The sequence below is a fragment of the Colobus angolensis genome, unplaced genomic scaffold, assembly GCF_000951035.1.
Source record: "Colobus angolensis palliatus isolate OR3802 unplaced genomic scaffold, Cang.pa_1.0 Scaffold118, whole genome shotgun sequence".
In the NCBI taxonomy this organism is placed as follows: Eukaryota; Metazoa; Chordata; class Mammalia; order Primates; family Cercopithecidae; genus Colobus; species Colobus angolensis.
This window is the reverse complement of record NW_012112919.1, coordinates 5,775,120-5,786,562: the sequence shown is the minus strand read 5'-3', so window position 1 is coordinate 5,786,562 and position 11,443 is coordinate 5,775,120. Positions and strand designations below refer to the sequence as shown.

Sequence of the window (11,443 nt, the reverse complement as noted above, 5' to 3'; positions counted from 1 at the left end):
CTTTTAAAATCATACCATGACAGTTACAACCATATTTTGATGAATAAAGAGACTGAAACACTATGCTAATTTTAAGTTACATAGGAATGTATATATAATGGATATTTATGACTGACAAATGGGTAAATTTTAAGTTTGGAAATTACAGTATCATTTTGGTGTCAAGAAGAAAAAGTATTTGCAGTATATTGAGGGCCGCATTCCTATTTTTCCACACAGGAGATTAGGTTACCCAGAAATGTAGGAGAGAAGCAAGTCAAGGAATAATGCTTGTTTCTTTACCTTCTCACGTCGATCACCTTGGTAAGTGTGCTTTTGAGTTTAAAACTTGGGACAACTAAGATAAAACTTTTATGTGTAGAATACTATTTTCAAAGTCTTCAAGCATGCTTTAGTTAGTGCTTGCATTTGAGTGGCTATGGTGAGTAACCCTGGCTCTGACTGTGTTTCAGCATCCTCAACAGCCAGGATTACTTTCTCAAAAACATGTGCACATGGGTTGCTAATGATAAGTAACTGTTTCTCCAGATATTTTAATGCCCTTTTTTTTTTTTTTTTTTCAGGTGGAGTCTCACTCTGTCGCGCAGGCTGGAGTGCAGTGGCTGGAGTGCAGTGGCGTGATCTCGGCTCACTACAAGTTCGCCTTCCAGGTTCACGCCATTCTCCTACCTCAGCTTCCCAAGTAGCTGGGACTACAGGCACCTGCCACCACGCCTGGCTAATTTTTTGTATTTCTTAGTAAAGATGGGGTTTCACCGTGTTAGCCAGGATGGTCTCTATCTCCTGACCTCGTGATCTGCCTGCCTCAGCCTCTCAAAGTGCTGGGATTACAGGTGTAAACCACTATGCCGGGCTCTATTTTAATGCTTTTAAAAAATTATTTCATGCTCAACAGGACAATTTCTAGAGAACAAATATCATTTTCAAATTTTACCATTTAGAGATTAGGCACATGCCAATTTTCACATCAGAACATTTAGAGATAAGAAAGAAAAAAATATATATTACTTAATTTCATAAAAATTGAGAATATTATAAAATAGTTTTAGAGTAAACATACCTTTATTTGAGAAATAATTGTGTGAAAATTCTTATCATCCTCGAATACTGCTGCTAAACTTGGCCCAGTTCCACAGGTTTTTTCTTCAAGTTTGTTGTTAATATAAGGGCTGGTGAAAGCATCAAAATACGAATCAGGCACGAGATTAGGAACTGATAACACAGTGTTTTGACAATGATTAACTGCACCCAAAATACCATCCTGTCAACAAGAAAGGCATAAATATAAATGTAAATGCGCATGTTTATAAATTCTTTTGAATTTTATGAAATGCTAAAATAAATAAGAATAACTTATTCAACTAGGCTGGGTATTGTGCTGATTCTGAGTGTACGACAAATCAAAAGACATGGCCCTACCTTCAGGACACATGTTTTCTAATTGAGAGAGACAAAAAAATTGCAACACATGGTGATGAGTTCTACATTTGAAGTGCGAACAAAACACTAGCAGGTCACAATGGAAGGAAAGCCAAGGAAATCTATGGGAAAATTTAAAGGTAGGGTTAAAAGTTTATATTCTTTGGGTAGTAGTTTATATTCCAGAAAGCTAATCTATGGGAAAAATAGAAATGTAAACAAAGATTTATGTGCAAGGACAATCACTGCAGTATTTCTTGTATTAATAACTAATCAGAGAAATACTTAAGTGTTCAAAAGTAGAAGTATAGTTATATAAGTTCTGGTGCCTTTATACAATGGAAAATTACATATCCTTACAAAATGGCATCTCCCAAAAATAATTAATGACATGAGAAAAAGCTTATGATATAATGTTAAGTTTGAATAAAAGAGAGTGAGCAGGATATAAAACTGGTATATAATATTATCTCAATGTAAACATGTATCCATATCTATCTCTGTAGATAACCTCATGGTAAGTTATGTATATCAGCATATCAGTATGCACTAAGACAAGACTGGACAGAAGCATATAAAAATGTTAATGGGTTTTTATTTTTGGTACATAATATTATCGATTATTTTAATAATTTTTTCCTGTGTTTTTCAAAGTCTCTTCAATGAGCATGTTTAGTTTGTAATTTAAAATAAATATAAAGTCTAATTAGAGAAAATGAGATAAAGAAAACGTAAGTCTTTAAATGAGTCTCAAAAGATGAAGAGGAGCTTGTCAAGTGTATCAGACAACAGTATAATCCTTGCTAAGTCATTGTGTATGGGACCCAAAGGGGCAGGCAGGTGAGTCATTTAGGTACTGGAGCATCAGCACTGCAGTGCCGAAAGAGGGTACTCTGCAGATGCAGTCAGCCCCTTCATGAAAGGCCTTGTGCATGATGCCAGTGTTAGCCCATGGGCCAGCAATCCCCAAACTGTGATCGGGGACTACCCAGAGGATAAAGGGTCCCAACTTCCAAGGTAAATTTGAGAAGAAATCTTGAGTTACACGAAGTTAAACAGGAATTTTCTCAGGACCTGCTAAACAGGATTTTTTATATCTGTTAATATATAAATGCATATCACAACCCCCTTTCTCCTGGAATGCTTACCAACAACTCACAGAACATCTTGTGAAAGATGCTACTACAGGCAATGGAGAAATTTTAAGCAGGAAAGGGACATGATTAGATTTGCTTATGAGAATAATCTTGCTGTCAGCAATGTGGAAAATGGATTAGAAGGGAAAGAGGCAGGCAGATGAGAGCAGACTATTTCAGCAGGCCAGAAGAGAGATGATGAGGTCCCAATGGAGAAGAGTGGCAGAGTGGGTGCAACCATGGTTCAGCACACAAGAACTGATGAGCTGATCTCAAGGAGGTAAGGGAGACTCTAGGGGAACTCCCAGATTGCTAGCTTGGGCATCTGGGCATCTAGGAGAACTGCCAGATTGCTGGCTTGGGCACCTTTCATTGAGATGGAGACAGGCAGGGAGGAGCAAGTTTTCAAAGAAATTGATAAGTTCAATTCATATTGGTGAATTGAAGTTAACTGTGGGACATTCAGGTGAAGATTTCCAGATGACCATGAGTGAGGCTTAAAAGAAAAGTATTGGATCTATAGATATAAAAGAGGCTCTCGGAAAGATGAGTGAGAAGGAAAAAATGTTGCTACAGAAATAGAAACCAAAGGAGGAGTCTATTTCAATTAAACCAAAGGAGAAGTCTATGTCAATTAAACCAAAGGATGAGTCTATTTCAATTAGCAGAAGCAGTAAACAGAATCAAATGCAATGGGAGGTTTGTCTCACACAGCAAGAAATATTAGAATTCAAAAGTATATATTGAATAAAATGTTAGGAAACCATAGGTAACCTAAGCAAGAGCAAAGTAAGAGATCATGACTTAGGTATATAATTTTCCTTTAGATTAATCTCTGTGTGTATGTGTGTTTGGAATCATTGGGAATGATTAAGGCTAATGACTAAAATTGTAGTGAAAAAATAGAAAATTTATGAATAATAGTCCTATTTATACTTCTATTGGCTGATTTTTGGGTTATATGAAATAAAATCTTATTTTGGTATGAATAGACAAGCATGCTAATTATTCCCAAAGTTTGGCCATGTATGTTTCATATGTAGAAGTTAAAAATACCCATGTGGGGAACAGGGTCCTGTAATAGGAAATGGGAAGGGTATTCAGTTTTTTGAGGCCCACCCCTTGGGGGTAAAAGACAGCCAGCTGCTTGTGAGAGAGCCTCCTTTTGTCATCTGCAGTCCAGGACACCTGCATCCCATGTGAAGGACACGAGTCTTGTGGCCAGGAGGGGACATGAGAGTCCAGTGCCTCTTGGCATGGGAGCTCCTGAGCGAGCTTCCAATCACAGGGACCTCAGTAGTCTGTTTGTCATTGTAAATGCCTTCAAACTGCCTATCCCATAAATTACAGAATCATAGACTGCTGGAAGAGGAAGCAACGCTAGAACTCATATGCCTTCTCTTCATATAAATGCAGAAACTGAACCCCAGAAGTGGTTTTCCCAAAGTCAAATAGCTTATTAATTGTAAAGCCAAGACTAAAATCTAGAGATCTTGATTACTAGTGCTTTTGAATCAGAGTACAGCAGCTAACAACAGAAGATACAGACTTTGACTGGTTTACTAACCTATGCACCTCTGCAAATATAGGAGGCAGAATTCTAAGATGACCCCCAAAATTCCTGCCCCTGTGTACACACGCTGTTCAATCCCCTCCTTCTGAGTGTGGGTGAGAGTTGTGAATATAATACGATGCCAGTCCCATGATTAGGTTACATGATGCGGCAAAGGTGGGGGGATATTGCAGGGGCCCAACTCAGTTGTTTTCAAGTTAGTCAAAAGTGATTATCCTTGATAGATGTGACTGAATCAAGTGAAAGCCCTTAAAAGAGGGATTGAGGCCTTCCTAAGAGAGTGGTCCATCTGGCCTTGAAGAAGTGAATAGCCATATTGTAAGCTGCTGAGAGAGTGGGCCACATGGCAAGGAACTACAGATGGTTTCTAGGACCTAAGTAGGGTGGTCTTTGGTTGACACCCCTTAAGGAAATGGGGATCCCAGTTTTACAGTTGCTTAGAGCTGAATTCTTCCAGCAGTCTGAGGGAGACCAAGACCTTGAAATAGAGGATGATCTGAGTAGCCAGTGAAGCTCCTGACTTACAGAAACTGAGATGTTTCATGGAGGATGTTTCCAACTGCTACCTTTGTGGTAACTTGTTACACTGCTATAGATAACTAAGACAACAAAATTCTCTAGGATCCAGCATACCTTTAAAAAGATTTCAAAAATGGTATTTACAGGCTGGGCATGGTGGTTCACACCTGCAATGCCAGCACTTTGGCAGGCAGAAGCAAGCGGATCACTTGAGCCCAGGAGTTCAAGACCTGCCTGGCCATCATGGCAAAGACCCATCTCTAAAAAAAAATAGCCAGGCCTGGTGGCATACACCTGTAGTCCCAGCTACTCAGGAGGCTGAGGTGGGAGGATTGCTTGGGCCTGGGAGGTTGAGGCTGCAGTGAGCTAAGATCACATCACTGCATTCCAGCCTGGGTGACAGAGTGAGTTCCTGTTTCAAAAAAGAGAGAGAGAGAGAGAGAAAGAGGAAGGAAGGAAGGAAGGAAGGAAGGAAGGAAGGAAGGAAGGAAGGAAGGGGAAAAGGTATTCACAACAGAGTGATCTCTTGAGCTGTCCTTAAAGGGATCCCTATAGTCACTTTTAAATTTTGTATAGAATGTTTTCCTGTACCTTACAAAGCCTCTAATCTGACTCAAGTTAAAGATAATGTGCTAAACTTTTAGATAGTTTATATATAGCCATAATGCTGTGACAAAACAATGCTTTCTCTCTTTCTTATGACCATCTTGGAGTAGTGACAACTGCAATTCTGACAACCAATTGACAGCAAAACAGCTGCTTTGTTTTCCAAAAGGGTGCTTGCATGTGAGTAATACATGAAAAACACACACCAGAAAGTCTTCCAGAGAAGGCTCAAAGAGAAGTGACTGGACTGTCAACATTAGTTCTGTGAGAAACATAGGGATGAGAGATTCATCTTCTTCTTGCTTTTCCACCACAAGGGTCCCCTGAAATGAGTATATTTACAGTGTTATAAAGACACAAGTATCAAGGTCTAAAACAAAATAAAAAAACAAGGGACATGTAAACTGAAGTTTATATAATTAGCTGAATTCATAATCTTGGCATGCGGAAAGTATTTCAGAGAATAATAAAGAACAGAAAGAAAAAAAGGCAAATATTGAAAGGCTACATAACAGTTTAAACCTTTTCTCCTTGTAAAAATACTACCAACAAAATGGAAAGGTAAACAATAAACTAGGAAGACATATCAAAAATGTATATAGCAGATAAAAAGTTGATGATATTTTAATAAAACTATAGTTGATATACTTAATAGGACTATATGCCAATAATATATTAAAGAATCCTTACATAGAAATATATTCAAATACATATATACTTAAGTAGAAAAATGGGCAAAGGACATAATCTGAGAATTCTTGAAAGCAAAATAGAAACGATGAATTCACCTCCTTATTCTTCTCTTCCTTAAAATAGTTTATTCAGTAACAACATTTGCAGAGAGTTTATGTTCGCCAGGCACAGTGCTGGGTATTTGTGTAATTCCCACACCAATCTTCTTAAACAGGTTCCATTATTGTTCCCATAGGATGAAAATGGGATTTGGAGAAGGTAGAATGTTTCATCCAGATCATACTAGCTAGTAGGCGGCAGACCAGAATTCAAACCCTGATATTTCTGATTCCTAGACCCATGCTTTTATTCCTGCCCTGGGGTCATAATTACAAGAATACAACATTTGAAGGCAGTGATATACCACTTTGTATATTACTGATGTAGATTAAAATGAACGGTAATATTATTTAGTATGCAGGTGGGTAAATGCTTATTCTTTTTTTTTTTTTTCTGAGATGGAGTTTCACTCTTGTTGCCTAGGTTGGAGTGCAATGAAGCGATCTCAGCTCACTGCAACCTCCGTCTCCTGGGTTCAAGCAATTCCCCTGCCTTAGCTTCCTGAGTAGCTGGGATTATAGGCACCCACCACCACACCCGGCTAATTTTTGTATTTTTAGTAGAGACGGTGTTTTAGTATGTTGGCCAGGCTGGTCTCGAACTTCTGACGTCAGGTGATCCACCCGCCTGGGCCTCCCAAAGTGCTGGGACTACAAACATGAGCCACTATGCCTGGCCTAAATGCTCATTCTTAAACATTGCTGTAAATTGACAAAGCCTTCTGGAAAGTATATGTCAGTGTGTATGTATCAAAAGCCTTAAAAATGTGCATATTTCTGACTCAATTTCACATCTAGGAATTTTTTTCTAAGGGGAAAAATCTGAAATGTGTGAAAAATGTATAGACAAGGATACCCTTTAACATCATTATTTGAAATAGTGGGAATGTGATCAATAATTGAAAATTATTTATAAGAATTATACATTTCTCTGTGAGAATATCATGTGGAAAAATAAATGTTGATTTGGGAAATATTTCATAATACTGTATTGCTAAGAGGAAAAAGCAAGGGATAAAGCAGTAAGGAAAGTATAATATCTTTTTTTCCCTTTGAAGTAATTATCTTTGGGTAGCAAAGGTGCTTTTCTTTGTATATTTCTGTGTTTTCCTAATTTTGTCACTTAGCATAAATTACTTTTAGAATAGAAAAATAAATGTGACTTTTAAAATTTTGATACTATTTATAAAAAGGAGAAATTCAGAATAGGGGAGGAGAGAAAGCTATGAAAAGGAGTACATGACTATGATTTAACTTTTGGAAGAAAGGGAAACTAAGGCTGAGAGCATCAGGTCTTGTATAATTAGGTTTCTGTGGAGCAGGAGACTTAAGCTGTGAGGGTAGGAGGTTTGATGAAATGAGATGAGCATGTTTTGCTCACCTTGATGAAATCAGGTGAGCATGTAGGTATTCTGGAAGGAAGCTATTAGTACTAAGGATGGAGCTAGGGCAAAACTTACTGGAAATTTGAATATGAGCCAATATGATCTTTCTTTTAGCTATGCTGGAATGCACGAATTTGTACTACTTCATCCAAACTTCTCAAAGTACTCTGTGTCTTTTAGATCAACATTCTCATAAAAGGCCATTCCCTCAAAGCACAGTAATTTGCTTCTTTTCACCTCTAAACCATTGTTTACCTCTTTTATTTATACCACTTTTCCTGCTTCTGCCTGCCAGTTTATGCCCACAAGGAGCACTTATGTCCCCATGAACTGTAAGCTTTGGGGGACAAAGATCCTATCTATGCTTTTCATGACTATCTACTCAACATCCAGCACAGGAATTAGCACAGAGTAGGTACTTAAGAAATATGTCAATGAACACATGAGTAAGCTTTAGCAAGTTCCTGTGACGGGAACTTTCTCTCAGTATGGTGGATTTTTACTCTATTATTAGATACTTGTTGATATGCTGATTTTCAGTCTGCCATTTCATGTGTATTGTAGGCTTTGATTATAACATGAAATACTCTATGCCCGGGGTCCCCAACCCCCAGGCCATGGACCAGGTACAGATCCAGGCTGCGCAGCAGCAGGTGAGCAGAGGGTGAGCATTACTGCCTGAGCTCTGCCTCCCCTCAGATCAGTGGTGGCATTAGATTCTTGTAGGAGCCCAAACCCTACTGTGAACTGTGCATGTGAGGAATCTAGGTTGCATGCTCCTTATGAGACTCTAACTAATGCCTGAGGATTTGAGGTGGAACAGTTTCATCCTGAAATCATCCCCCAGAGTCTGCAGAAAAAATTGCCTTCCATGAAACTGGTCTCTGGTGTCCAAAATGTTGGAGGCCGCTGCTCTATGCATTTCTCTCTTTTTTTAGTGCACAGAAATTAGCATAATTCATACAGCATAGTTTGCGCTCCTCAATAAATGCTGACCAATAAAATATTCTTAATTTTGTCTGAGTATACCTTTTTATCAGAGACTTCAGGCTTCTCTTCAGTAATCCATTTCTGAATGACATCTGCTGAAGGTGTTCGTTTTAGCTTGTCAGTGAGATGGTTCAAAAGTGAATTAACAGCATTTACGGTTAAGACATGCAATATGTTCTCAATTAGATAGTCGTTTAGACGAATAAAGCTTGAAAAGAAAAAAACAAATACAACTTCAGTTTTTTATATTCACTACATATTTTTGACAGTGCCTCTAAAGCAAATATTTAAACTGTAAAATATCATAATTTCTCCTCGAATTTCCATTTAATTATACTACAATATCAGATATGTATTGTCCAGAAGAGTTGTTCTTAGATATTTTTCCTTTTAAAACACAAATATATTCAAATATGTAGCATTAATTCAGTTAGATGTTCTAACTCTTCAATAGAATATTTAATGAGTAATATAGCTGTTAAGGAAAATGCATCTAGTTTATCTAGCTAAAAGGGCCATAATTTTTTTAAAAGATGCTTTAAAGGAGAAATCAATGCATACAACATCTGTAACTTGCATTCTAATAGTAAAAGTGTAAAATTTTTGCTATTGAATAAATGTTGATGGCAATTGCTAACCCAAAGGTTTGAAGTTTATGTTTCCTTACTTGAGTGCTTACTTAGAATGCAGACTGAGTCAGCAAGACATTTAGAATAGTCCTATTCTGCCCACGTGGAGCTCTAAGGCCTCTAATACTTTCAGGCCCACTATGGTAGCCTCAGAGACTGATTCACTGATTTCTGTTGCTACACAGATATTTTCATACATAAACTGAGATACAGTTAAGATGTATTACATAATTGCAAAAGTTGGATTAAGTCTGTGAGGACTGAATAACAATAATCAGTATTTTATAGTTCCAAAGACATGAGATTTTAGAATGATGGGAAATCCAAATTCTGGAACAGTCAAGGTCAAGATCCAGTTGGGTAAGCAGGTGTCAGAGCTAGTGCTAATGAGAGTCCCCTGGTGAGGTCCTAGGAGGGATATTTCTCTCTCTGGCTCCCAGTGGTAAATCCCATTTTAGGGATTGGGTGCACCTTTGTGAAGTTATGCAGCTGCCTATAGCTCTTTTGTGACCAAAAATATGGAGCACGTCCTCCAGGCCCACTTGAGGAGGTCCATAAATCTGTGTGCCTGGTTTCTCCCTGCCACAGCCTGCTGTACTGCGAGTCTCCATGCCCAGGCTGGGCCAGAGGGAAACAAAGCCAGAGAGATCAAAGAGGAGCTCTTGGCCTTGGTCTCATGCTCTGTGTCTATCAGCTCACAGTCCCAGAGCTGCTTTGGTTGGTGGCAGTTTGAAGAGGGGGTCTTCTGGGCTGTGCATTCAGGTTACCATGTCCCACAAATTTCTCATCACCATTCATGAACAATGTGGTGAAGGGTTCCATTTTTTTTTCCAAGTGAGACATCACTTAGGTCCTAGAAAAGATTCTACTTTTCATTTTAATTTTTTATGGTGTGTACTTAAGGTATACAACACGATGCTTTGATATACATAGTGATATGATTACTCCAATTATGCAAATTAACATACTCATCACTTTCTGGGGTTTAATTTTTAATGAAGCTTAAGATGGATACTACAATTTTTCTTGAAAATGAGAACAGTCTTACCACGTCAGCCTCATGCAATGATGCCTTTTGCTGGCCTGCTCTGTATACGTCATTTTCTCAGAGTCTCCATAAGTGGGCAACTCATATGGCGTATTAATGAAACTTATACTGCTCTGCATTTTATGATAATCTAAGAATAACAGAAGGCACAACAACAAGTGTACTTGTATAAAAGTTCCATCTCTTTCAATATGATTCAAAGAAAAGATAAATAAAATTCAAAAACAACAAAATATTTTGGTACATGAAGCATTTCAAACCTGCAAAACAGCCCAATTATCCAAAATAAGTTTACATCAAAGGATTTCAATTCAGCAAGATTGTAGACAGTTTACTGACATTCTCATTAACAGGATTTGATCTGTATATTATGCTACCTCTTTCCTAGGAACAGCTTTACCCTCCTTTTCTACCTATTATTTAGTCATCCTTTATAGTACACGCCAACCGAGTCAATCCTAAGGTCAATCCAGTCCCTTAATTTTAACAAACCTATTGTATGTGCTAGTAGACTGGACGTACCTTTAAGCAGAGAGATGCTGAGTCCACTCTAAAGTGCTTATTAATCAAGATTCTGTATCCAGTTTAGAAATACTATATACAAACAGGAGTAATGGGAGAAACATGCAGTATTTTCTATTTCCCTCCCTTCCACAAAATATATTACATTTATAACATCCATCAAATGTTTGGAACAATTCAAACATAGAATCATTATTTAAACTTAAGAAAAGTAAAATTAAAAAGGGCTGAAATTTTAGAAAGCCACTACCTCTGACATATTGAGGTTCTTTCCCCTTCATACCCTCAAAAGGTCCAAAAGGACAGTCATCAGGAACAAATCCTGCAGCACGCAAAGCAAATCGACAAGCCTTCCTGACTACATATTTTGCCTCATTTCGAAATTCTCCCAGGCGTTCTGTCACCTAGATATCGTTGAATATGTACAGTTAGTGATACTGAAGCATCAAAAATAGGGAAAAAAGCTTTGATTCTTATAGACAAAATTTGTTACCTCTGCTAGCCATATGACTTGTGCGGCCTTAAATTCCTGCAGGGTGTACGTATGACACTTTTCAATATAACAAAGTCCCATAAAACTCAAATAATAACACAATTCATTTATTTTAAGAAGAGCTGGTCGCAAATGCTGAATGAAAATAGGAATTTATTATTTAGTAAAAATATTCTGTACTTTAAAAGTATAAACATTCAAAAAGCAAGAATGGTTATTAAGGATAATAAACACTTCTGTGTGTGAACTTTTGCTACAATTACAAAACGCATATGTTAAAAGATCACTTCTATAACTCTTTTCTAAAAGTATTCCTTGAATTATCAGATTTA

The 11,443-nt window shown here is 37.6% G+C and overlaps 1 protein-coding gene across 1 annotated transcript in view; it reads right to left on the bottom strand.

Moving 5' to 3' along the window:
* Nucleotides 1-11,443, bottom strand: part of DNAH6 (dynein, axonemal, heavy chain 6) — a 337,022-nt gene that overhangs the window by 283,593 nt on the left and 41,986 nt on the right. Inside the window, exons 6-11 of the mRNA XM_011925684.1 lie at nt 11,112-11,246; nt 10,902-11,022; nt 10,097-10,226; nt 8,459-8,627; nt 5,460-5,576; nt 1,061-1,261 (exon numbers count right to left, since the gene is read on the bottom strand). Coding sequence (XP_011781074.1) covers nt 1,061-1,261; nt 5,460-5,576; nt 8,459-8,627; nt 10,097-10,226; nt 10,902-11,022; nt 11,112-11,246 — 873 coding nt within the window. The remainder of the gene's footprint in view (nt 1-1,060; nt 1,262-5,459; nt 5,577-8,458; nt 8,628-10,096; nt 10,227-10,901; nt 11,023-11,111; nt 11,247-11,443) is intronic.